Below are 25,896 nucleotides of genomic sequence, written 5' to 3'. Positions count from 1 at the left end.
AACAAGCCAGCATGGAGCGTCGTTTAGAAACGCATCTCTTTTCCATACCCATGTTTGAATTATATAAATATTTTTCTACTGGGAATGGAGGTAGGCCTTATGCGTGTTTGTCCAAAAGCAATAACCTGTGATGTGAGCACAATCATCCTTATTTCGGTGCGTGGTTGACTAGCTTATAGTACGTCACTTTAGTTTTGTGCGGACTTCGCCCATGTGCTTTGAACCGGGAGTCTGGCTCACGCCCAGGAGCCTGGCAGCCGGGTTCCAAATCGAACGTAGTCAACTTGCACCCGTTGCAAAACTACGGCCCCGGCCCAGAAACTCCCTCACCATAGATGGAAGCTGGACGGGGTTCATGGGCCGCACACCTGATAAAATAAAAATGCGCCAAACTCCTATTTGCGCTAGTTGACTAATGGAATATTCCAATTTCGTGGGTTTCCACAGGGACTACTCTGCTATTGGCTGCCTGTCTTGTCAGTTTACTTCGGGTAGTTACGTTCCCGCCACTGCCCCCCCCCCGCCCTCATTTCCAACCGCGCTAACTTTGGACAAGAAGTGTGTCTATGGTGCCTATACCATCGTCAATTCTATAAATTTTTGAGCTGCATTTATCACCCAAAGGTAAGAAAGCCGAAATATATTTTGCTCTGTCTTACGGATAAGCCAAACCTTGACGGATATGAAGGAAAATGGCACACGTTTTTAAATGCTAGCTAGCTTGCCACCTCATTTTGGTTTGGTCAAAGTGGTATAGTACAGTAGTCGCGCGCCAACAAGTTGTAGGCACATATGTAGTGAGATTTGGTATTTGGGTAACCTAGCCAACTATATCTAAAACGCGATGTTTTCACTATTCTTGGACAATTTGTAATGCTTCAGTCCAGGTTAATAAATTGAACATTCGTAAATTTACCCATCGTAGTCGACTGACAATGAACACATTTAAAGTGAACGAAGGTATAAAATGTTGAAAACCGGTTCGCGTGTGTTAGTTAACGACTGTAGTTTGTGACATTAAGCATAGTTGACTAAGCAATTTGGGTTGAATATTGTAGTTTCTGGCCTGCTACCGGTAACATGAACGCCATATTGCTTGGTAGAAAGCATAAAAGTTGTTTTAAGGTTAATTAGTCGTGTGCTAATTAATGCTATGCCGGTGTACGTGCGTTTGCTGATGTTTATGGATTTGGGATTTTCCTGCACGTTTCTCAATGGCTCTTATGCGTCGACACATGTAGTTTTTGTAAGTAAAGCCAGCATCATGGCACATTATGCTGAAATTATTTAATTAATTGCCATTGCAGGGCGAGGTCAGGACGTTTGTTAGTAAGTAATTAACTTTCCAGCGCAGGTGGCAAAGATCAACAAATTGCAATTGCAGCGCTCTTCAATCTGGATGCGGCTTGCATTCCTCTAAAACAATTTGGCTGCATTCCAGCTAATTCGTATTTGTCAGCTTCAGGCTGCTCAAGGTTGAAAAAATAGGTATTATATTAAAGTATACATGTAGCATTAAGCAGCCCGTTCTGTAATAGGCTAATGTTTGTGTGTGGGGTGTGGCTGTACTTTAACCATTAATATTGCGTCCAATCAGAAGATCAATCGCGTTTATTTTCTAAAGCCGTTTTCAAATCTGCAGTGTCACAGTTTTCATGCCGAAAATCCAGGCTAATTCTGTGTATTTGGTTGAAAATGCCACGACTACCTGGTGTCACAATGAGCAGTTTGTCCATTTCTCATTTTAACGCCGTTGTTTTGCGTTCCACAGCGTTTTCTGAAAGCGAAGATTCAACGCGTACGCGATTTAATGACCATTCACTTAGGTATTGGTGTGTAATAGAACAATCAGCTCTACTCCGTTGGAATCCCTAGTACTAACCGCTGTCTGTCCATGCCTTGTCTTAGGTGTATGTTCCAGTGAGTAGGCAGTCTGCGGTGAGTAATCGTATAGTCAGAAGGTCATGAATACATTACAAATAGCCAAGCCAGCAACTGGAAACGTGGCCACTTAATTTACTAGGCGGTTGCTGACTCATGTAACGTCCGTGGTCTAGGGGGGGTGACGGGGCCAAATTGCGAATTGATGCTGGAGGGTTGAGGGTGTGGTTTGGTATTGCTTGCTCAAATCTAAAATTCCTTTATTTTTCCTTTTTGGAATGTACTGCATTAGTGTAGTTGTGACTACTAGATACATGTGATTTTTGTCCATAAGTAATAGACAACACTCAAAACATGCTAGTTGTTGGTGAATAGATTCTTACTTCACTGGCAACACTGAAGATCACACTTGTTTACATTACGCTCTTAAGTCTTTGCTGCATTGACTGGCATAGATGCTGCTTTTGGGCACAGTCCTAGGCGATTCACGTTCCTTCCACCGATGCCTTGAGGGAGAGGACAAAGACTAGCTGTCCTGCTGTATTACCTAGCCTAGATATTTACCCTTTTCTAAATTAAGAGCACAGATAGACTGAAAGCCCACTAGAGTGAGTGAACTTCTAAAGGCCGCTTCGTTGTGCTTTTTGCGTGGCCATTTATGCAGCCCTGTCAGAGGAATGGGGGGGGGCTAATGCTGTGTTTGTGAACAAATGGGAATTTACAGCATTCGATGGGGTTCGACAGTCTGTCCTGAGCTAACATTTTTGCCACACGTGGACCTTCTGGCTTACTAAGAACATTAAACCGGATATCATAATACATAGAACTAAACCGTTGTTAAAAATAAAATCTACTTGATAGTTTTGGGGTTTTAATTATTTGTTCCCAAGCAACGGTGGCTGTGCACTTTAACGGTCGACTCAGGCATGTGCTCAGTCCGAAGCACCTGAATGCATCCCAACTGCTATTTTCCTGTTTGCTGACTAAGAATGTAACATTGCTCCCAGCTCTGTCCCTCTGCAGTGACCGGTTAGTCTGAGTGCTCTGGGGTAGATGGTAAATACCGTGTGGGGCAGTTTATTTCCCTGGGCCAGAGCCGCAGTGTCCTTTGACCTTGTCACGTGTCTGTGCCGCTCATAATGGCAGCTCTCCCTTTACTCATTAGCATTTGATGGACCTCTCAATGTTTCCCGTCAAATCAGGCTGATGTAGATCCGGGCTGGCAGCTGGGAAATGGATTTCCTAGGTAGAGCCGAAAGACAAACAAGCTGGCAAGTTCTGGACTTCTTCCCGGCGGCGGGCTGCAGGGGTTTTTAACCGGCCTGTATGCCCCACAGTGTTTTGGTCAACGGACTGACCAGATGAGGTATCTGATCAGGTCGGTGATTAACTGAATTCAACTGGCCCTGTCTTCTGGGGTTGTTTAATTCCAAATCCGGGGGGGTTAAATGGCTGAACACCCCCTTCCAAGCCTGAACTGTTCTGCCTTCTAATGAATTGGTCATCACAGGTGGGAGATGACATTTTAGCTTACTATTTATTTCTTGTTAAATGGTTTTGCCTTAAACGGCTGATCAGTCCTGAAAGGTAACCCTAGAGCCACCTACTCAAGTCTTTGAAATTTTCACCCTGCCCCTGGCTCACAGCCATCGAATTATCCTGGGGATTTTCCTTTTAACTCACCCCTTTTTCTTATCAGTGTCGCATTGGTTTTGTGGCAGGCAGGTTTGCTAAATTTGTTGGGTGAGATCGTCGTAAGGAGATACTCCGGTTGGCCCAATCGTAAGTTACGCTTCAGGTTGTGGCTAAATGTATTTGCCTGATGGCATTGGTCAGACTTTAATGGCCTTTGTGTTGTCTAATGAAACTTGCTGTCGGTGCTGTATGCTCCATCGACCAATAATGCCTGACTCACTTCTCTCTGCTGGCCCCTGTGTTAGTGGTCACATACTGCAAGGCTTTATTTCAGTGTATGTTCAGGACTGTGCGTTAGGTGACGTTTAACTTAGCAAAGGCTGTGGTGTAATTGCTGAAGTAATAGGATGTCCTTCGTGCTCTTGAAAAGGCTGCCTTTTTCAATCTTAGTAGCTGCTGTATTTCTAATGAGTAAACATTAATGAAAATGAGCTGGTGTTTTCTTCCCAGTTCGTCCTTTGGCCACCCAGTCTTGGATCAATCAATCAAATTTATTTATAAAGCCCTGTTTTACAACAGCAGTTGTCACAAAGTGCTTTTACAGAAACACCCGGCCTGGATGTTTGGAAACAAATTAGAAGTTATTTACATAAACAGGCTTATTAGATGGTCTGGAATCCATTCCTTGCCCGCATAGAAGTGGTTCTGTTACGAGAAAAAATTTGATGTAATAAATGGTTCAGCATTTCAATTTTGTTGATCTTTGAGTTAATGCCCACCTGTCTTCACGTTGTTTTTTTTTTTTTTGGAGGGGGGCAGTGTCTCTCTGGATTAGTTTGCGCCTTCCCGAATTATCTTCACAATCCCCTTTCTGGTCCATTAAAACAGATGAAAGATGAATTCTAATGCACATGGTTACAACATGCCTAGCAGAATCTGAGAATTAGGCACAAATCAAGCTGAGACATTGTCGTTTATGTAACTTGAAGGGGTTGGTCAGCATTTTGTAGCGTTTTACTCTGAAATAGAAGACATTTACTCATCATTGTCCATTGACTGTGGTGCCCTATGAAAACGCGAAACTGTATTGTTCAATGTTGTAAAACATGACAAGCTCAATCAAATATGCCCCGTATTTATAGTGTGTTAGAAACAGCATCATTCAAGAATAGATTTACTCTTCAGTTGTTTAGCTGACGTTCTTGTGCAGGGACGTATTTATGTCACAGTGGAAACATTTTTAAACAGTGAAGTTTTGAGATGTTGAGGCTTTTTCATAATGCATTGTATTTACCCTGATCAGGCGCTGTGCTTCACTTTGTTCTCCAGTGTTCGCTTTCAAAATGTATATGAACGTTTCAGGAATCGAACTTCTGACAGGGATCGAAAATAAGACCACATTTAAAATTGGCTGAACATTTCCCTGTTAATCTTCCTAACAAACCCTGCTTGTGTAGCAACTCAAATGTTGCTATGAGCTGACCGTCATAACGCAACAAATTATAATAAAGATTGAACCTGAAAATAAACGGTTCTGCCAGCGTTGCTGTACCACCTGCCCATGTTTTTCGCCGTCCTAGCTTGATTTAATGACCGTAAACGGCTAAAGAAACCCTATGAAACGTTATTGTAATGTTTGACAAAATGTCCTTATCTGCCACAGGAATTGGCCACTCGTTCTGTATTGAGTTTGGCCTCTTATTTCCGTGTCTAGACAGTTTACCGGCTAGCATGCTGTCCTAACAATTTGGAGTAGGACATAAGGGGTCTGTTTGTAACCCAGCTGGCTTGAACTAACACCAATGCGTTACATGGCTAGTTGCTAACACACATGGGCTTTGTTTGACAGATTGGGACCGGCATTGATTTTCTGTATTAACCGTGACGGGTGCGCCGGGTATTGTTGAAGCTGAGTTATGTGTTGTCTTTGAATTTGTAACCAATTACCTTTTATAGACTTGAAAGTCGGAAACCTGCATTTTTTTTTGTTGTTGCAATAATCACAAGACATCTGCACACGCCGGCTCTTTTGATGAAAGGCTATCGGCCGGTCATAAAATCAATTGGGTCGTTTGTGATGCCGCTCAGCCCTCCCCTTTCTGGAAGAGCATGGCTAAATGTCTAGTCAGCGGGAGTGTTTGCGTTCGCTTCACAGTTGGTTTTCGTCAACATGGTCCAGACCAGGAATGTTCTTTTGGAAATGTTTAATTTTGTGTAATTGGAACGTTCTGGTACCGGATCTCCACTGAAATGTCTGTTTAGTCCAGTACTGGGCATACTCTGGTGTTTGATATTTTGTGATAATTCTTGAAAACAAAAAGATCTGGCTATGGAAGGCTGTGCACAATTGGGCTGTTTGACTAGAGCAAGCTGGAGGACACCACCTTAATGCATTATCTGTGACTGCTAATGCATAATACGCTTGCTGAATCACTTTGTTTTGCATGTAGATTATGGTGAAGTTACTCTTTGGTGTGTGTCTTACTAGAACCTATTGTTCTGGTAAAGTTGTGACAATGGGGGAAATCAATACAATATAGTATCGCAGTTAATTTTCACTTTACGTTGTACTGATACACCGACACCAGTAATCAGTTTTCTTTATCAACGCTCAATGCGGGTAGATTTTGGCTTTGGCGCTTGTCTTTCGCCAGCCAGTCTGCCGGGTGGTCACAGGGATGTTTGGTGTTTCACTTGATTTTGGACATAAATATACTCAAGGCAAGTATGAGTATGCTAGATTTGATTTGGAGCACAATACAGCTGCCATTGATGTTAACTGTTTCTAATGTTTAGTTTAATAGCTGTACTAGTTTGGGCACGTTACACAGGATGTGCATTTGTTTTGTTTCATGCTGTACATTTTAATTCTTTTTCTATGAGAAAATGTAGCTTGTAAAACAACTATTTATGGATTGTTTTATTGGCAGTTCAAGAACTGCATCGACCGTGCATCCGAGTAAGGTTTTCAACATATAAGATTTTTACCATGTTTGTCCTTATGTATTTGGTTATTAATGAGAACTATATAGAAATTGAGACGTGAATAAGAAACTTCATTGGGTCACATTGCTGAGTATTTCACAAGACAAGGTAGTGCTGTGTTAGCGTATTGTGACCCAAGTATCGGGATTATATAATTTATTATCAGGCAATTCCCACCTTTACTGGCTAATGTGGCCACAATATCAAACATCAAGGAGTTTATTAATGAAAGGGTTAGGGCAGATAGCACTTCTCTTTTTATTTCTGTGATTTCTATTACCATGTTTATTATAGCCTGTGATTCAGTGCAGACTGTGGTGTCTGCACTGGCAGTGTTTCGGGGCTCTTCTGAGACGTGCCTTTGGCTTTTTGATAGGAAATGGGATGAATAGAACATGAGTTCCATTTTAAGTCTTGGTTCTTTTCATTCTAATTTCGATGCTTTTATTACTTATTGCATAAGTGAAATCCAGAGGTGTTAATGCTGTCACTTGGAGCTATGAAGTTGAGCAATGGTTGGATTTAGATTTTTATAAAACATTTTAATCTACGTTCTCCTCATTTCCTTGGTTCCTTGGAACACTGAAAAATTCATCACTTGTGTACATTACTTTTGTAACTGGTAAAAATATTGCTGAAGATGTTTAGCAAAGTGCCTGCTCAACCATATTAATTACCCTGTTTTGGTGATCGATGAGCCGGGAGTGGAAAAACCTCCGTGCCGCGGTGACCCCCGAAGGCCGGGCTCGTTAAGAGGTGTCAGTTGAGTAAATGGCCACTTGCGTTGGCTATAGCGAGATTTCAGGATAGTCGCTAGCTTTCGGGCACGTGACTGAGCCGCTAAGCCTGTGGGTTTTCAGGCGGTGGTGGGGGGGGGGGGGGGGGGGCGGGGGCAGCTACTCATAAAAATTTGAACAGTCAGTGTCGGATGCCGAAAGCTTTCACCTTATTTAAACCGAGACATTCACTCCCCTGAATTGGGCTTTGCAGCCCCTGCCAGATTGTTGCTTTTCATAGCAACGTGGCGTGCAAAGGTTTCCTTCCCCTGTGAGAGGTGGAATTCGAGAGAGTAACATTAAGTATGCTGCACTGTAATGAGTCCTAAAAGGGAGCTGGCTCAGTAAGAGAGATGGGTGGATTTAGCCTGGCTAGGGGAAAAAAAAACAAAAACCCTCATGATCTTTCTGAGGCCTTTTTAACTGTTTAGTGAGGCCTCCAGGGGCGGCGGGATGCAGCGTGCTCCGATGCCAGCTCCGGGGCGAGCCTGCTGGCTGGCGGCGCGGACCGAGAGCCTGCGTTGGGCCGGGGACATGCCAAGTTCCGTTTTCCAAATGCTCGTTTAATGAAAGATTTGTGCCTTGTGGCAGCGTCTCCGGTGGGATAACAGCCAATGTTTATGCTTTGTACTTGGTAATTAAAGGTGAACGCTTCGCATGGGAGAAGATGGGGCCAAATGAGGGAGGGGGGGGTGGCTGGTGTTGTATGGCCGTGTCGGTGCCAGTTCTGGCACAATTTGTAAGGACTAGAATGTTGTCAGTGCTTTTTGAGGATTTGTTTGGGAAATTAAATGTTTGTGCTTTTCAGAATGGAGCGAATTAGTAGGAGACCTCACCTGTGCTCTTAACTGTCTACAGCTCCAGTTGGAAAGCATTGTGGCAAAAATAACATCACAGGGGTTGCCATTAACCTGTCTAAGGTACTTCCATCTTAAAGTGAATATAAACTAAATGCAGCCATTTCTACGATGACGGTGAGTTTGTGAAAGGAAATCACTGTATATAAATAAATTCCCTGGGCCTTAATCTGTGGGTTTCACATGACTGGGGAAACCGATATGCAAGTGGTCATGGAACCCTTCAAAATAAGAGAAGTTAATGAATCAGAACAGTTCAGGCTGCGGTTTGCCTCATGAGCCACAACCAACTCCTTTGCAAAGTTTGTCTAAAACCTTGTTGGAACCAACTTATTGTAGAGAAATCAACAATTAATTCTCAAGCAAGCTACAGCTCTAGTGGATGTTCCAGTGATCAGTATGCCAATTGCGTGCATCATCAACTAGAGACACCTGTAGCATTGTATTTGAAAAAACTGAACATTGAAGTCTACTTTTATTGTCCCCAGCATAAGACACCCAGTGTGTAAACGATCGGCGTATTGATATGCTACTCCTTTTGGGTGAATGGGGTGTCTTAAGTGAAGTTCCTACTTAAAGATATGTAATCCAAGCTCATAAGTCATGGGCCAATACTACTTGTTAGGCTTTACATTTTTATTCACTGTAATTGCCCAGAATAAAATGGTCTGTTTAAAAAGCTGAATGTTTTCCTATTCCAAAGTGCCTTACGTTCATTGTTAATCAGTCACTACCGTCTTAGCCCTTACAAGACAAAGTATACTGAAACATTAAGGGACAATCGCATTCATTTTTGATTTCATTGGCTGCTGCTTTGTCCTTCTAGCCAGATATTTTTGTATAAGCAACTAGGCATCTTGGTTCCAGTAAGGCTCTTGTCTATATCAAGGCCATATGTACTTGGGCATATTTTCATTCTGGACCAAGTCTAGGTTTATGCCCACGATTGTAAATGTCACTAGCAGTACCCAAAAAAAATTTGCTTTGTCAATATGGGACATTGCATTGATGGCCAAATATGTATTTAATCAATTACACCATCCGTCAATGGAGTGTAGCCTATGCCATAAAAAAATGGAAAGGATCCAATTAATCTGTAACTGTATCTTGCGGTTAGCATGCATTCCCCATTTTTTATTTAAGCTTTTGACATTTGGAAATGAATGTGTGTTGTTTATCCTGTCACTAGATTACTTTTTATAGCAGTTTATTTCTGTAGGCCTTATGTGGGCGGGTCGGTTGAGCAGTCTAACGTAATCGAGTAGGAGAAATGGTGGGGACATTTGTTAGAACTTGGCTTGTTGTCTCATATACAGCCTGTCATTTTATTTGGCCAGCTGAGCAAAATGTTCAGATTTACTGAGAGGTTTTTAAAATGCTTTTGGTGTGTAAGATAAGAGCAACGAGGAACAATCGAGTAATGTACACATCAGTTTAATAAAGGCGTCATAATGCGATAGTGAGAGTTATTCTGTCACTAGGTCTGAAAATGACTCATTCGTCTTCTGTTGTGTAGACAGTGGTTATTAAAATTTGTCCTCAACCATCTAGGCTACAGATGTGCACTTCTGTTCTAAGAAGTGTAGTGGCCTTGTATAATATTGTCTTGAGATCAAATCCTGATTGAATCCCTTGTAATTTGAGGTTCGTCTGTGGTTAGGGATGGAAGCCCTATCTGACAACAACCGTTCGTAACTGTTCAGGGATGATTCGGAGCAAGAAGGAAGGATTGCACGCCTTTTGGAAATATGTTGTGGCTTCTGTTAAAGGCCAGTCAGTGCTGTGGTCTGTGGAACTGGTATTGTGTACCAAAAGGCCTGGGACTTCTGAGCTTGTCACCCGTGAGGCCCTCGTTTTGTTAGAGCGTTAACCTTGTAGAAAAACATGTCAAAATGAGTTCACTTCCTTCACGTCGTCCATGTTAACGCTAGGTTACTGTGTTTTGTTGCCTTATGTTATATACATTTTGCTAAGCATATTTTGTTTTCAGTCTCCCTTTAAAAAGCCAATTTTCCTTCAGCTGAGGTTAAACAGCAAGATGTTGACGCACAGTGGATAGGGAAAACTCTAGAACGTTCCAAACCTAGGAGGCTTCCTAGATGAGTCTCGTTCTGGGCAATTGGCCCTTCTCTCCTCACTGTGCTGGCTGGATTTTATAGAGCGTCTGATAGCAGGAGTCATCCGGTAGGCTCTAGATCAAGAACTGGTTAATGTTAGATTAACTAAGAGTTGTCAGGTCTCATTGTCCTGAAATGGGTTTTGGGTGTTTTATTTTAGGGCACTAACAGTTGGAACTCTTGGGAAGGTGGCTATAAATTAATATGTATATTTCTTTTTAACCGACATCCTTCGTGGGGTGATGGGAGTCGGGACAACCTATGTAGGCATCCTGGTTGTTTGCGGTATCTACATTGCAGTTGTTGGTGCGTCTCACTAAATCGGCTGTCACTAACGTCCACGTGAGAGGGTGTGATCGTCCGGGATACGGAGTATGACGGTGCATTTTGGTGTTTTTGTTGACGTGCCAAACTGGTGTGTGCCTTTTTGAGGGTCTGTTTTTGACTGCCTGAAGAGAATCTAGTGGAAACGCTGCACATGAATCTGGTACTCTAAATATTCATTATGATTGCTGCTGGATGACAGTTGTTACAACGGTTTGAATCTGGTACTCTAAATATTCATTATAATTGCTGCTGGATGACAGTTGATAAAATGGTTGGAACCGCTGTAGTTGCCGCCCACAAACAAACATGCCAGCTCAGCTTTTCAGTGCAAAAATGTAAGTCAAATGTACTCTTCCTCAAACGCTGCAGCCTAGGGTTTTTCAAACTGTGGGTCGGGACCTAGAGTGTGTCCCGGACCTGTGAGAGGTGGATTTTGAGTTATCTGATTATGACACAAGGTGTCTTGGCCTCTGCATCGTCCAAGGAGCATTTGGGTCTCAGTTGGATGGGCCGCTTCTGGTTAGAGTCACGAGCTGAATGTTTTTGAACACTCCGTGTATCGTACCGGTCTGTTCGACTCGAAATGACAGGGCTGTTTAATCTGGCCTGTGAAGCACAGAGTTGAGGAACGTGGCACAAACGGCAGAAACCGAAGGTGTTTTCACTTAGCTGTCGTTTAGGGTGTAATGAACCTGGGACTGCGTGGAATGTGAGGGGAATTAGAGCCTTTAAACAATGGATTATAGAATGACTCCTTTCAAACAATTCAAATGAAGTGGTTTTGTTGTAGTTCACTGTCAGGCTGTTGCCAGTGGCAATGTGGCTTTTGAGCGTTGGGCAATTTGGAGTGATGACATCGAACCTGTGGCTCTGAGAAAATATGGATTTTTTTAAACATGTCTGTGTGATGTCTGATTTATAGGTCGCCGGAGGTTTGTTTTTCGCTCACGACTCTCCTCACAAGACCGGCCACTTACGGCTCCTCCTTGTTCATGGGCTTTATTGAACATTTTGCATGTTGCTGTTCGGTTGGGTCGGTCGCCGTCGACTGACCGCTTTCCTTTTCAATATGTTAATAACATATCTAGGATGGGAGGACTTCCCAGTTCACACAAGTGGTTTTTGATCGATCACACAAAGGACCCAACACACACTGTTTGTTCACATCTCTACTTGAATGTGCTGATCATCAGGCCTTTGGAGGAGCCCTGTGAGAGTTGGTCTGCAATTGATTCATATCATTTAATAAATGACTGCTTGTACTTTTCTTTTAATTCATTTTTTGCTTTTGTCTGTTGTGAGATTGACATTTTGTGTACAGTGCCCGTTCAGAAGGTTAGATTTTGAACTCCTGTAGCCGGAAGACTATTTCTGGGGCTTTTGTCTTTTGAAACAAACAGTACATTCTAATATGTGCTATATATATATATATATATATATATATAAAATCGTTTTATTAAATGATCTCCAAAGGGAGATCTGTAATGCTTTTTTTTTTTGAGAAGGCCCTTTCCTGACCGTTGGCCGGGTTGTTGTCCACCGTGGCTTGACGCAACGGCTCGGGATTTAGGCCTCCTGTGCTTCTGGGTGTTTTAATTAGGCGTGTTACCTGAAGAGTAGAAGCACACGCCAGACCCAGTATTACTTAACCGTGTGTTGGTGCATTACCGGCAGGTGTCTGAGGACCACGCTCTGAGCTGTTCCCCTCATTGCTGTGAAGCGTGTCATCTGTTCCACTGATCACCCGTGACTCGCCATTGTGACTGATTGTGCCTGTTTCCGTGTTACTGTGACGATTTATATCTCCCTTGACCCCTGACCCCCTACAGATACTTTCCCCCGCTTTGTGTCCTCGCCAAATGTGACTTTCAGGTTGGCCAGGCCTTGCTTTAGTCACTGCCTCCCTGGGTGAAGACAATCCGCATGAATGACTCGTGCCCAAAAAGAAACCCACCCACTGCCCCACCGCTTCCCCTCCCATCAATGACATGTGATGACCACTGACTGCTGCTTTTGTTCCCGTGAAATCTAATGTTTGTGGTGCTTCTCTGTGTCCACATTTGCAGACGGCAACTCCCGAGTAACATGGCGGTAAGACTGTGCGATGTGGCCTCTCTGCTTAGAAGTGGCTCGTGGGCGGCAGAGCCTTGGACTGGGGTTGGTGTCACTTCTTCTTGAAATTAAAATTTTGGCAACAAAAAAAAAATAAATCTTGTCTCAGGCCATACCAATGACTAGCTCTCACTACGTTTGGATACGTTTGAAAGCTATTTTGCCTTCTGAGTACTGGGCTAATTCGTGGTGCTGTTTGATTTCGGCATTAAGAAGCCCCCCCCCCCCCCCCCCTTTCCCCAAGTAAATTGTTTTATTATTGGTATGGTCTAAAACTTGTTTTGATAATTGTCAGAATGAATGCTCCCTATGTACTGTTCCATTCATGCCTCTTGTGGTGTTTTTTGTTTGTTTATTTTAACTAGCCTTTATTAATGTCAAAGTGGGCATGTTTCAGTAAGGATGTCTCTTCATACCAATTATATTATATTGCAGGTTTGTAGGATACTTGGTAAGCTGGTTTTATATCGCCTGTCCCCTTTAGTGTTTTTCCTACAGCGTTAGTATTCTCATGGCTGTGGTATTAAAAAAAAAATAGAAAGACAGGTCTGTATTTGTCCTAAAATCTCAGAAATTGTTGGCACATTCTGGCTTTCCTGGTAGTCTCCTGGTGATTCTGTAATCTTCTGGAAACCAGATTTTGCATCCTCAGACTTCAGTCAGGCCACTGGAGTTGGATCAGCAGGTTGCCCCAAATTTTTCACTCAACATTACATTTTGTCACTCCGGTTGTGTCGATTCCTGTGAGTTAATCCAGGTGTCTGCCACCTGTTCCACTTTCCTGGCTGTAGATTTACTCAACACGAAATGCAAGCACTGCAGTTAAGAACAAGGCTGTATTCTGCTGCTTAATCTACATTTAAAATGTTTCATTCTATCGGTTTGCAATTCTGACCATCTGGGGAAAATATTAGTCTGAGCAGGCTGCACCCTGCATTTCTATTTGTCTTCACTGTTAGTAATGCTAAAACTTATCAGTAAGTGGTTAGTTCGCCTAATGCACTTACAAATGTAGCTAGTGAACCTTTGCATAGATGATGTAGAGCAGCATGTTTGTGCGACAGCGTGCTCTTAAAGCGAGGGGAATTGCAAAGAATATTCTTACCTTCTGTTGTCTCAGTGAAACACTGACCAACAATTTTAGGTTCCTACCCTGACCAACATTTTTGGTTCCTCCCTGTCACACCTTCTAACGTGGGTTTTAAAATAATGGTCGTGCTGAACATTATTTTCAAAGAGCCTGCTGTAATCCTAGCATAATTGTTTTCCGTTGCAGCACTTCGCCCATGCAGATAGAATATATTGCATGTACATTTTGCAATCGCAGTATTTTGGTGAGTGAAAAAAATTATTTCAACCCCACAGCTGTGAGTTGAGTAAATAGAAGTGTTCATGTTGTGCCAGATATGAAATTTTTACACTCTAAAGGACAGCTGCCTGCTGTGATTTCCTTAACCTGACTAATCTGGACTGTGGCCAACTTTGAGCTACAATTATGGGACCAAGGAATCTTAAAATTGTTGATCGTGACGTAGAGATGTGAACGCTCCTTTTGTGTCCTACAAAATAACTCCCCAAAATGAAAAAGAAATTCATTAATTCTCAGAGCAACCTCAGTTTGTTCCAGCTCTGCTGTAGCCTCAGAAGTTGGGTGATGCAACAGGTTTGACACAATGTCTGTCGCGGTACAGTGATTTGCGACATTATTTTTCACGTCTTTGAAATTATTCACTGGCCTAATTGTAATCCGTTAAATGCTAACCAGCTACGGTTTTGTTAGACTGTTGCAATAGTTGACGTTGTGCTAAAATGCGGCACCATTTTTTTTTTTTTATTCCACTTGGAATCCACAGGTCTGGTCAGTCCCACCTTGCTTTTCCCAAAATAAGGAGGTTCCCACCTTGACCCATGTCGTGAATAACGGCTTCAGTTTCAACTGAATTCTGAATTTGAAGAGCATCCTTTTCTAACTGTCCAACGTTGATGTGCTTCAGTGTATTGACCTGATCTATTTTTTTTTCTTCTTCTTCCTAAATCTTTTTAGCAGGTAATTGCTGCCATGGAAACACAGCTGTCTAACGGGCCAACTTGCAACAATGCGAGCAACGGTCCGTCGACAATCTCGAACAACTGCTCCTCGCCGGTGGAGTCGGGGAGCATAGAAGACAGTAAAACTAACCTGATAGTCAACTACCTGCCTCAGAATATGACCCAAGAAGAGCTCAAGAGTTTGTTTGGGAGCATCGGGGAAATCGAGTCCTGTAAATTAGTCAGGGACAAAATAACAGGTAAGGCACGTGGGCGACATGGAGTCCTCAACAGAGGAGCTCGATTTATCCTTGTTTGTTTTTGTTTAACTGCAGTCATGTAACCGTGGATGTCGTTGACATTCGTCTCTTGCATTCATTGTTTTCCCCCGCGAGGCCTGATTCCTTTTGATCATCGGTGTTCGAGGTTTTGGAACTTGTGCTGCTTACCTCCAATTAAAGCGTGGGTCTTGCTAATTAAGATTGTGTGTTTGCGCAAGGCGCGAAAGGGCTCTTTCCGGGCAAAATGTTGTATTTGGACTGGCTGTCGTCATGGCGTCAGCTAATTAGGATGCAAATTCACCACAGGAATAAACAAATGGCATTTGTAAGTGGAAGCCATTATGAAACTTAGCGAGCAGCCATCTAGATGGACTTAATACGTTTGACTCTGTGGGACTGATTGGATTTGTTAAATATCACAGCTTTTATATATTCTTTAAAATGGCTTGCTCACCCCCCCCCCCCCCACACCCTGTGAGCAAACAACACTAGAAGACTAACCCTTTGGCGTGTCTGAGCGTAGAACATGGACAATGTATTCATTTCACATTTTCCCACCTACCACAGGGGCTTGTGCAGGCTCGCGCTTCGCCGGATTTTCTAAGTCCTGACATTTTACCTGATGCGACATTCTCACTAATACGCCTATATTTGTCTGTGACATTTATCGGTAGGAATCTGAATGCCACCGTTTGATATCGGCGTGAACCTAGACGCCAGCGTGTGGGTGGAGGGGGAGGCAGCGTAGCTCGTGCCCAAGACATTTAAGCATGTCTTGACACGGTCAAGAGGCAGGGCGTCGGCGGACCACGGCCTGTGAGGCGGGGGGGGCGGGAGGTCATGACTGCCTTGTGTGTCAAAGTTGCCTGGGAACTCGGTTCCGCGTTCGTTAACGCACAGCCGGTGTTTTACCGTAGAGGCGCTGGAATGCGCGGCGGGGATTGGACGTTTATTCACCTTAGTCAAATCAGGGCAGTTACTGCCTACGCCTGGTAACTTGATGAACTCTCCGCATGCCCCCTTAACTTAAAATGTGATTTTAGGGTATGGACGATAAGGGACGGGATTATTTTAATCTCTAGCCCAGTTGGAATGCTTCTTTGCAACCTACTTAAGGGTTTCATGAGCGCATTTTATTCGGTTTGCACGAAAGGCTACAGTAAAAATATTAATTCACTGTGACAGTTGAAACGTGCCGGCTCGTTTTAGTGCTACTTTTTCTGCTTGGTCTTACAGCCTGTGAGCGGCTGCTATACCTCTCAAAACCCAATGTCAGTTGGATGGGACTGGTGTTATCTGAGGTGCTTGGTGTTAGGTGGGGGGTGGGGGGGTTGGGGGTCTTGTTTTATCCGGGTGGAATTACTCTCCGGCTAAGTAGACATTACTGGCGTGGCCAATTCGGACAAGGATTAATGGCCGACGTGTCGTTTTGGGATCAGGCGTGGAAGTGCTTTACCTGTGCTCTCTTGTAAAACTAATCCAATGCAATAACACTAACCCAGCGGGGGGGGTGTAACCTAATTATGTGCGCCTGCACGAAACACCATCCGTGATTTGTCTCGTGCAAATCTGTCATCTGTAATTTTCACACGGCGGGCGGAAGTGTAACAGTTTGGCCAGCCCCCCCCCCCACCCACGCCGGACGAATTTCAAGGCCCTCTTGTGATATTATTTCTGTCTGTGGAATAGAAGCAGCCCAGTGTTTTCACGGTGCAAAAGTCTCTTTGTGGATGGCCTGCAACTGTATAGTTTTACGGTGAACGCGTTCGATGGCCTGTTTTAAGCCCAATTGCCTCGTTTTCGTCAAACGTGCAAATAATAGTTAGCCTCCAGGGGGTCGGGCTGGGTGACAGGACCGCAGTCCTCAGGGGTAACAACACCGCAAAGTCCTAAATGTTTCACTGTGTTTGAACTTGACTGTTACTGCCTAGGTCCGCCAGGGAACCAGCGTGCCGTGTGGTGACTGCCACGGTTGGTCGGTTTTCCTTTTCCCGTGCCATTCCTTCGTGTCAGTAAACTGACAGTCTGTCTGTTAATGCCAGAGAGCGATGACTATATTAGACTGTGTGAGAGACGAGACTCAAACATTACACCAATTTTAATTGGGTGTCCTTTTTTTTCTTTTTTTTTCCCCCTACCTTTTCACCCATCGACCAGCAAATCCTCCAGTCTATTGATTCTAATGGAATTTTAAGTTAAATAAATTTTTGGTTTGCTGAGCGTAATGTTGTTAACATCATACAGTGGAGGGATCACCAAGAAGTTGAGGAGATGTGAACTGTCATTTCTTTAAAACAACATTTATACTGTTTTTGTTGCCTTATTCCTGCCATTTCACGGTCGTAGTGCCCCAACGCCTACACCCCTGATAGAAAAGACTGTTGCGTCATCTGTTGGCGCTGTTCGGAACGGTCGTTCTTACTGTGCGTGTCACCCAGCCCTATACTCTAGGGCCTGTTAAATGAAACTGGCAGTTGTTAGATGGTGGATCACTAAAGCAGGGCATTCACTGTTCCCCAGGACATTTTGGAAAATGGCAAGTTCCCTTTCAATCCCATTAACGCAATTTACGCTGTTCACAACTCTCATCAAGGTCAAATGCTGTTTTCGTTACGGTGGATGTGGATTTGGAATCGCAACCTTCTCAGTTTAAATGGTTTGGACCGTCCTGTGTTATACTAACGCTGTATGAACAGGACTGTGGATTGTCTTTTCTTTTTTTTTGCTTTGTTAGGATGTTGGTCTAGTCCTGGGGGAATTCGGGCTTCATTAAATACCTGTTTAAAGAGAGGCATGCAACCACCTCTCCTCCTGAAATATTGAAAGGGCTGAATATTTTACAGTGCTTACATATATATGACCGGCTTTCAAGAGAACCTAGTAGGCTGTGCGTGCTTAGTAACTCCCGCCAGTAATGGTTTGTTCTAGTCTAAAAATATAAAGCTTTCAGAGTATTTATATCTAAATGTAATGCATCTTTGTCCTCGCTTGCCCCGGGAACGAAACTGCACTTGGAGATAATTAGACACGATACGTAGCGAGGCCGAGAACAAGCGAAATGCCTCCCTGCCGGTGCTTTGTGCAGCTTTGGCTTGTTCTGGGTGATCGAAGCGTTTGACCTTGCGCTGTTCTGTGTAGATCATAACACGTGATGTTTCTGTGCCCTTCCACGCTTTCTCTTCAGCAAGAAATATGAAACAGTGTGACTTCATAATCACACTGATTAACAGGAAACAAGTGAGAGATGTTCAGTATTTTCAGTGGAGCTTTCTTTCTGTTTTCTTGTACGGTCTTGTGCGTCTGTTTACTGTGAACGGTTTAGTGTTTGGTTGTTAACTGACCAGTCAGGTGAGTCTGGAGGTTGCTGGTTGCGTGACATTAGTTTTCACCATGTTGGATGGGCTTGTTTTGATTGGCTTGTTGCTTTAGGGAAATGGTTGCCAACTCTTTCAAGTTAAATCTTTTTTGGCCGTTTTGTTTGAGTATTAACACTTATGTCCATGTTGTGTGTGTATATACCAGCCAAAAAAAGTGTTCCATGCGACTTGCTGGACGATTGAACACTTTTTCATGCTTAGCTGGCTAAGTATTTAACCTGGAAAATGAAAAGAAAATGGTGTTAAACGAAATGAACCAAACCAGTTCAAATCAACGAAGTGTGAAAAGGCCCAGAGGCATTTAAAATCCCCTGATATTCTGCATCTGTTGTTTTCAAAAGGAATTGGCCTGACCTTGTTTAGCATGACTGTCGTTTTCAGTTGGGAGGTTTTTATTGAATGTAGGAGGGAACTTAATCTACATGCTCACAGGTTGTCAGAAAATCTGTCCCTAACCCTTTATGTATATTACAACTTTTTTTTTAAATCTAGTTTTTCTTCCAGATTTCATACTCAGTGTGTGATTAAGGCCCTGCTTCATGGCAGGAACTCCTGGCAAACTAGGGAAGGTCAATATTGAGGTATCTTCTGAAAGAATTTTTGCTCCTCTGGTTCTCTTCACACGCGCTAGCTCATCTATGATATTTAAACCAGAATCCCTACACGATGGATGGGCATGCACACTCTGGCCTCCCCCAGTCTCTACCCGACTGGCTGTTGGCCCGGTGTATTTAACTTAAACTAGGACACCCTGAGAGCCTTCTCTCTGCTCTAACTGGTCCTCGCCCCTTCAGCACCCGCCCGCACAACCGAACAACCAATGAGGTTCCGGACAGACGTTTGAGGAGCCCAATCTGAAAACAAAGGGAGTGTAGGGTTTTCAAAGGAAGTCCTAATTGCTTCCTCAGATGCTCTTGTTTTTTTCCTCAACATAGCAGAACCTAGCGAGCTGCCCCCCCCCGCCCCCTCCCGCAGGCTAAAACGGTGGTGTCATCTCAACAGTTCGTTTCAAAGGCTCCCTAGGTTTCTTCTGGCTACAGCCCTGCCTGTGATGCAAGGTGAATTCGAGTTTATGAACTGTTCTTCATACGGGCTGAGGAGCCCGCGCATGCCGTGTCTCGGGGGTGATTGCCTGCGTCGAGTCAAGAATTGCGTGTCTCGAGCGGTGCCGGCTGTTTGATGGCAGTTTGGAGGGGCCTCCAGAAGGCCTACCCCTCGCTGAATGTAAACACGCCTCGTTGTATCAGCACGTGTGTTTTGTGCGGCCTTGCTTTTGAACTGGGTTGTAAGGGGTGTTTTATGCACCTAACCCTGGATATTCTATTTATGTATCTTTTTTTTTTTTGTTGTTGCGCTGTTGCATTGTGAGTTAAATGGAGGTTAGTGGCGGATGTTGAAATGTTGGTGTCGTACATGAGTGGGTGTAAATCTATTGTAGGTTTCGGAAATAAGAGGGGGCAGAGCACAATGAACTCCTGCACTCGTCTGTGTCAAGCATGACTCACTGTGAGGCAAAGGAAAAGCCTGCTGTTAGCATTTTTAAGACAATCTCAAGATGGATCGAGGTTCCAGACCCCGCCTTAAAGTTCCTGACCTCGCCAGTTTGCCTGGCGACCCATTAAATCAGAATAACCTGTTATTGAAATCATTGATTAGATATCTGCACTAGAAACCCCCAGAAAGTACCAGGTCACCTAATTTTTCGTAGGTCAATATATTTTTTGACATGTACGATTTACATGCTTAATTTAAGGGCTCAATGTGTGTCACTGACATTTTGTCAGGGGGCTTAAAGAGCAGCCCACCCAATAACATTAGTGAAATAGTATATATTGTTTTTATTCTCTGTATTCTAACACTTAGTATTTGAAGTTATACAATGACCATGGTGTTGAATTGACGGTCATTTTAAGGTTATTTTCATCCGGATTGGATGAACTCTTCAGAAATATCTCGTTTTGTACCTAGTCCCTCCATTTCATTGTACGGACCGCATTTTAGACAGTTGGGTTTGCAGCTGTTTGCCTTGCTTGCAGCTGCAAATGTCCGGCCTTGATTCGCTACTGCAGATACACTTGACACACCAACCTTCACCCTTTTGCAATTCCAGTTTGTTTTATGTTGTTGCAGGGCAGAGCCTCGGATATGGATTTGTGAATTACGTGGACCCTAAAGACGCAGAAAAAGCCATCAACACCTTAAATGGTCTGAGACTCCAGACCAAAACCATTAAGGTAAGGACTCGCCCATCTCCCCCATCGTTTCTCTGGTGTCACCAGAGTTCAGTCCAATGTCCGTTCCAATATTGCCCGGTCATTGCTGCCTGGTGAAAAGCCATTGTCCAGTCTCCCTCATGTTGTCTTGGGGTAAATCGTAACTTGTGTTCCTATCGTAATCGCGCTGTGGTCCAAATGTCAAACGTCCAAGGGTGAGGGAGGGAGGGGGACTTGGGAGGGAGGAGTGTTTCCATGGTTGTGTGGTGCTGCAGGAGAGCCTGTGCACGAAGCTTTTACAGGAAGGCTGCTATTTAATTAGCATTAATCTGGCAGAGCGGGTATAGATGTGCTGAAGGAAATAAACTAATTTTCTTCATGTGGCACGTTGGAGCGCTGTGGTGCGCTGCGGCTGATTTTTTCGGATGTGATTTATTTATTTTTTTCGGTCTCCTGGGGCGATCACGAGGGTGGGACGTGACGGCGACCGTGGTTAGATTTTGAATTGTACCAGATTGTGCAATGCAAGCTTGATTACCGCAGATGTCTGCTAGGCATGGGTGATGTGGCGTTTGTCGACCGCCGTTTCATACGCATAAATGAAAAGCGACACAGGTCTTTCCACCCCACACACACACACACACACCTCGCCCACCAGCCCCCGAATCTCAGGAAGCTATAAAACTGGATTTTATTTATATATTTTTAGATCACCTGAAATTCCACAGCTGCTCTGTCAGAAATGCAAATAAACCCCTGTGAGCTGGTGGAATATGCTTTGCAAGTATTAGCATCAAATGAAATGTGAAGGCGAGGAAGTAGGAGGGTTTCAGAGGGAGGGGGGGGGGGGGATTATAGCTTTCGCTTTCAACTGTCGTCTTCAGCAAAGGATTGGAGGGGATGAGGTGGGTGGGGGGGGGGGGGGGGGAGGGGGCGGAGGGCCCCCAATCGATCGGGGCGCAACGAAGAGCCTCCCATTTTGAAGGTTTAATTAAACCAAGTGCATTTTATCGACACGAGCCGTCGGGCGAGATTGTCTAGCGGGTCTTGGTGGTGGACCATTTAGCCGACCTGACGCTGTAATTAAATACAGCTGAGGTGCGCTCCGGGAGCAGCGTTGGACCTGATGTTTGGAAGCTCACATCCTCTCCGTGGCGATGGAGGACTGTTGTCCCTCCAGGGTCTGTTCATTAAATGAGATGCAACTATAATGTTTTTTGAAGGCAAATGGCTGTAAGATCTGTGGTCCCGGGCCTTCACTGTTGTCTACCGGATTCATCCCATCGCAGCCTCGACATGTTTGTTTGGTTTATTTTTTTTTTTTTTACAGCATATGCTCAGTCAATTGAATTTTGACTTCTGTTTTTTTCAAATGCTCTTGGCAAATCTGAATAATTTAATGGCGGACGCTGCACCTCGGCTGTTTTCAGGTGTTTTTTTGGGGGTATTATGTAGCCATTTAGATGTTGTTTAGCGTGCCCTGCCTCGGTGTGAAGGGTTTGTGTATTTAAGAGGACACTAACCCGTCTCTTGTTATTCCCGGCCACTCTAGGTCTCCTACGCCCGTCCAAGCTCGGCCTCCATTAGAGATGCAAATTTGTACGTCAGTGGCTTGCCAAAAACCATGACTCAGAAAGAACTGGAGCAGCTCTTCTCGCAGTATGGACGCATCATTACCTCACGCATTCTGGTGGACCAGGTGACCGGTGAGTAGGAGGGACCCCGTTCTCTGTCCAATCCCAGTTCAAATGGAAGGGGATGGTGGGAGGGACTTGTGAGTCCAGTAGCAACTCTCGTTTTAGAATGGGTGGAATCGGAGCACTACTGGCATCCAATCGGAGGCCGTCAGAGGTGGCAGGGGTGTGTTTGCCTGTCCACTGTTCATACGCGTGCGTACGCTGTTTTAGATGTGCACTTCACTGTAGCGCGGAAAGTCCGACACCGGACGCCCTCAACTCTCTCACCTGCCCTGTCATTGTCTCCAAAGGTGGCATGTTGTCTTCATGGCAAGAGCTATTATGGGTTTTTGTCTTTTTAACACCTGAGTCTTTATTTCCAAACTGCTACGTGGAAGCGAAATACCACCGTGATGGACCACAGTGCTTTGGGTGTTACTTCCGTGTTTGGTTTCTACTGCCGAGTTGCTCGGCTCTGGTTTCTAAAAACGCCCAAGCATTTGTTCACTGCACCCAGTTATTGGATTTTAAATATTGCCGAACTGCATGACACACTTAGTGAACATAAAGGGCTAATTCCCCGCCTGCCAGAAACATGATTCATCTGTCCTATATTGCTGACGGACTGTTCCATCATTAGGTGAAATACAAATGTAGTGCAATACACAACTACATCTCATGAAAGCCTTTTAAAACAAATGGCACCTGAATTCCAGATGTGCGAACCAGTCAGGTGATGTATGGGTAAAGTGGTCCAGAACACGTCCATCTGTCAAGATGGTCATGACGAAGTATATTTTGTTCTCATGTTGGTTAATAAGTTGTTGCAAGAGCCTCAGCCGTTTAAATGGAATTGGAATCATTTATTAATGGAAGGTTTTAACAAATTGGCTAAATAAGGGTTATGCTTTATTTAGATTGAATGGTTTTAATAATGCTGCGTTTTCTCTTGTAGCTTAGCTATAACAGTGTCACTTACAAGCCTACCATGAAACAAATATTTAGTAAGCTTGATTATCTTGGCGAGGGCCCTCTGCCCCATTTGGCGTCGTCCTGAAAGGCCCGATGTCTTAGTGTTGTATTGGTATAAGGGATGTCCAACGCTTGCATGATGGGCTTCGTTTTCGAGGTAGAATTATCTGACAGCACAGGTTTTGTCCAAAAATGTCTAGCCCTAGGCAGAAATGTTTCTAGTTTTTTTTAACTTCCTGTTTGATTACGCGATCTAGCCGGTTTTTCCCTCTGATTATTTTGTCCCTCTTATTATTTTGCCAAGTAGGTTTTCATTTAGGCTGTTCCGTCTTTGGTATGCAGCCCTGTTTTACCTGTAGATTCATTTGTCGATTTAATCAAGATAGGCTGCGCCATTCAAAACATTTCATACAGCATGCCGCTGAAACGGTTTCCAGAGGCACTGCGATGATCTATGGCGATCTGCTATTAGAGGGGGCAGGTTAAGAAGGGAGAATTTCCATTTTGTGCCGCGTGCTTTCGTTACCCCTGTGGGTAATCTCTTTCCCAGACACTTCTGCCTGACTTCACGGAAGGTCTGGTGGAAACAGTCTGTCGAACTTGGCCTCGATCATCCTGTGAGGGAGTCCCCCATGGGGGCGGCCATTTGCTTAATCGGCTTAGTCTGCCAACCAGTCATCTCCCACGACAACACCTTCTCCCACGGTTCTTAGAGTACCCAAGCACCGATGGCTACTTCTTGGTGCTGTCGCGGTACAGCCTGGCCGTCGTCGTGCGTCTCCTGCACCGCCCTGAGGCAGAACCAAGGCAGTTCTCTCTCCACTTTTAAAATGTGGCGATTTTGATGAATTTGCTGGCTTGCCGCGGCGGTACCGTGACTGTAAGGGGATCATTTATTTTTTAGGATTGTTCGCCTGTTTGCTTTGTGTTTTGAAGTGGTTGGCTTAGGCTGTATTGGTTGTAATCAAATGTTCGGTCACACAATCAGTAATGACACTCCAGTTGGAGCCAGGTCTCACAGTATTTGGATATTCTGAAATTGAGATTACAAATACATGACACACTAAAACATTTTCCATTTTTATTATTTGCTGTTATAAATGTCAATCTAGTTTCTATTTGTCAGGCCATACCAAGAACAATGAATCCACTGCCTTCTGGGTACCAATCTGGGACAGTCACACTTGCTGAGGTCCTCAGTACCAAAGACTGCGAAGCGACCAGAGATTTTATTGGTGGCAGGGTGATGTTTTCTTTAAACGGTCATCTGTAAACACAGCGCTAATCTGTATTGCCAGAGAGCTTACATTTTGTTTAACTATTCCAGGGAAAACGGTTCGTTCAGGTGGGTTTAGATGAACAAACTTTGTCTCCTGTTTACTATCAACCAAATGAAGTGAATGAGGAAAGAACACCATGCCTACATTCAGTTATTGGGAGGTTTGTTAATGCTGTTGGGTTTGTTTCAGCCCCACCATTATTGGAGGCCTTGAATGTGTGCGGGACATAATTGGCCAATTAATGAGACATACAGTAGTGTCTAACAACAGAAGTTGTCCCAGATGTGATAGTCCTTGCCGTTGAAGAGCCAGGTGCCTGATTTATCAGTTTTGCATGAGAACAGATCTGAGTGTTTACAAAAGTTTACTTGAGTGTCTGAAAATGTCCCCATAGCTATGACTGAGTATACAGTACCAAGTTGCTTGTCAAATGTAAAATACAAAGCCTAATTAACGGGGAAGTATGTTTTATGAACTGGTGTGAAGTGTTTATAATTTAGGCCAGCCTAGCCAAACGATTAACACCAACAATCTTCAGCGTTCTCAGCGTGAGTCGTTCCGTACCTTTTCCATGCATCATAATCAGGCTGTGGCCAAGAGGGGTTAATGGACGGCAATGGATCCTGAAAACAGAAGAATTAACAGCACCCAAATTGCCATGAAAGCCCCATTCTAAGAGTGCCTTGGCTATGAACAGAAGAGCCTTCCAGTCAATTTGCAGGTGACTCAAGGCGCCACTGAAAGTGACCCTCATTCTGCGGAACGGTGTTGGCCCGCGGCCGTTATTTTGGCAGGCATAATAAGGAGTTGTTGATGACCGATGACTTAAATGTGATTGACTGTATTCATGTGACGTTTATATTTTTTTGGGGTCTGTAATGCTCAAGCTGTTCATGTGGAGATGATTCACATTGGCGCCATGTAGCCCAAGCTCAGATCCAGGTGAGCTTACAGTGAATCCATAATTTTGGGGTGAAATCCCTTCTGTGTTATCTCTTATCCTTGGTCCTGTGCCCGAGCGTCCTCTCATGAGGGCCCTTTGTGAATCAAGTCCTCACCCTACACAGGTTGTCCTTGAGCCCTACAATAATGCATGCAGCCCCCGAGCCAGGTGGCGTTTTATGTGACTCATGTCCCGCTCCCCCCAGGTGTCTCCAGAGGGGTGGGTTTCATCCGGTTTGACCGGCGAATTGAAGCCGAAGAAGCCATCAAAGGCCTAAACGGCCAGAAGCCGCCGGGCGCCACGGAACCAATCACGGTGAAGTTTGCCAACAACCCCAGTCAGAAGACCAGTCAGGCCCTGCTCTCTCAACTGTACCAGTCGCCCAATCGAAGGTACCCCGGACCCCTCGCACAGCAGGCACAACGCTTCAGGTAAA

General features: G+C 44.2%; 1 protein-coding gene across 7 annotated transcripts in view; it reads left to right on the top strand.

The window, feature by feature from the left end:
- Positions 1-25,896, top strand: part of elavl2 (ELAV like neuron-specific RNA binding protein 2) — a 37,751-nt gene that overhangs the window by 4,551 nt on the left and 7,304 nt on the right. For 2 of the 7 annotated variants that reach the window (XM_020043259.3, XM_010888070.4), the window contains exons 2-6: positions 12,645-12,735; positions 14,735-14,978; positions 20,507-20,610; positions 22,142-22,295; positions 25,666-25,891. In XM_020043259.3, coding sequence (XP_019898818.1) covers positions 12,664-12,735; positions 14,735-14,978; positions 20,507-20,610; positions 22,142-22,295; positions 25,666-25,891 — 800 coding nt within the window. In that variant the 5' untranslated portion in view covers positions 12,645-12,663. Of the gene's footprint in view, positions 1-515; positions 625-12,644; positions 12,736-14,734; positions 14,979-20,506; positions 20,611-22,141; positions 22,296-25,665; positions 25,892-25,896 lie in introns of those variants that run through there. The other 5 variants (XM_010888071.4, XM_010888072.4, XM_010888074.5 and 2 more) reach the window with 5 other exon arrangements.

This window comes from Esox lucius, chromosome 24 (assembly GCF_011004845.1).
Source record: "Esox lucius isolate fEsoLuc1 chromosome 24, fEsoLuc1.pri, whole genome shotgun sequence".
Classification (NCBI taxonomy): domain Eukaryota; kingdom Metazoa; phylum Chordata; class Actinopteri; order Esociformes; family Esocidae; genus Esox; species Esox lucius.
Note: the sequence above shows the minus strand (reverse complement) of the source record. Positions and strands in the feature narration are given on the sequence as shown.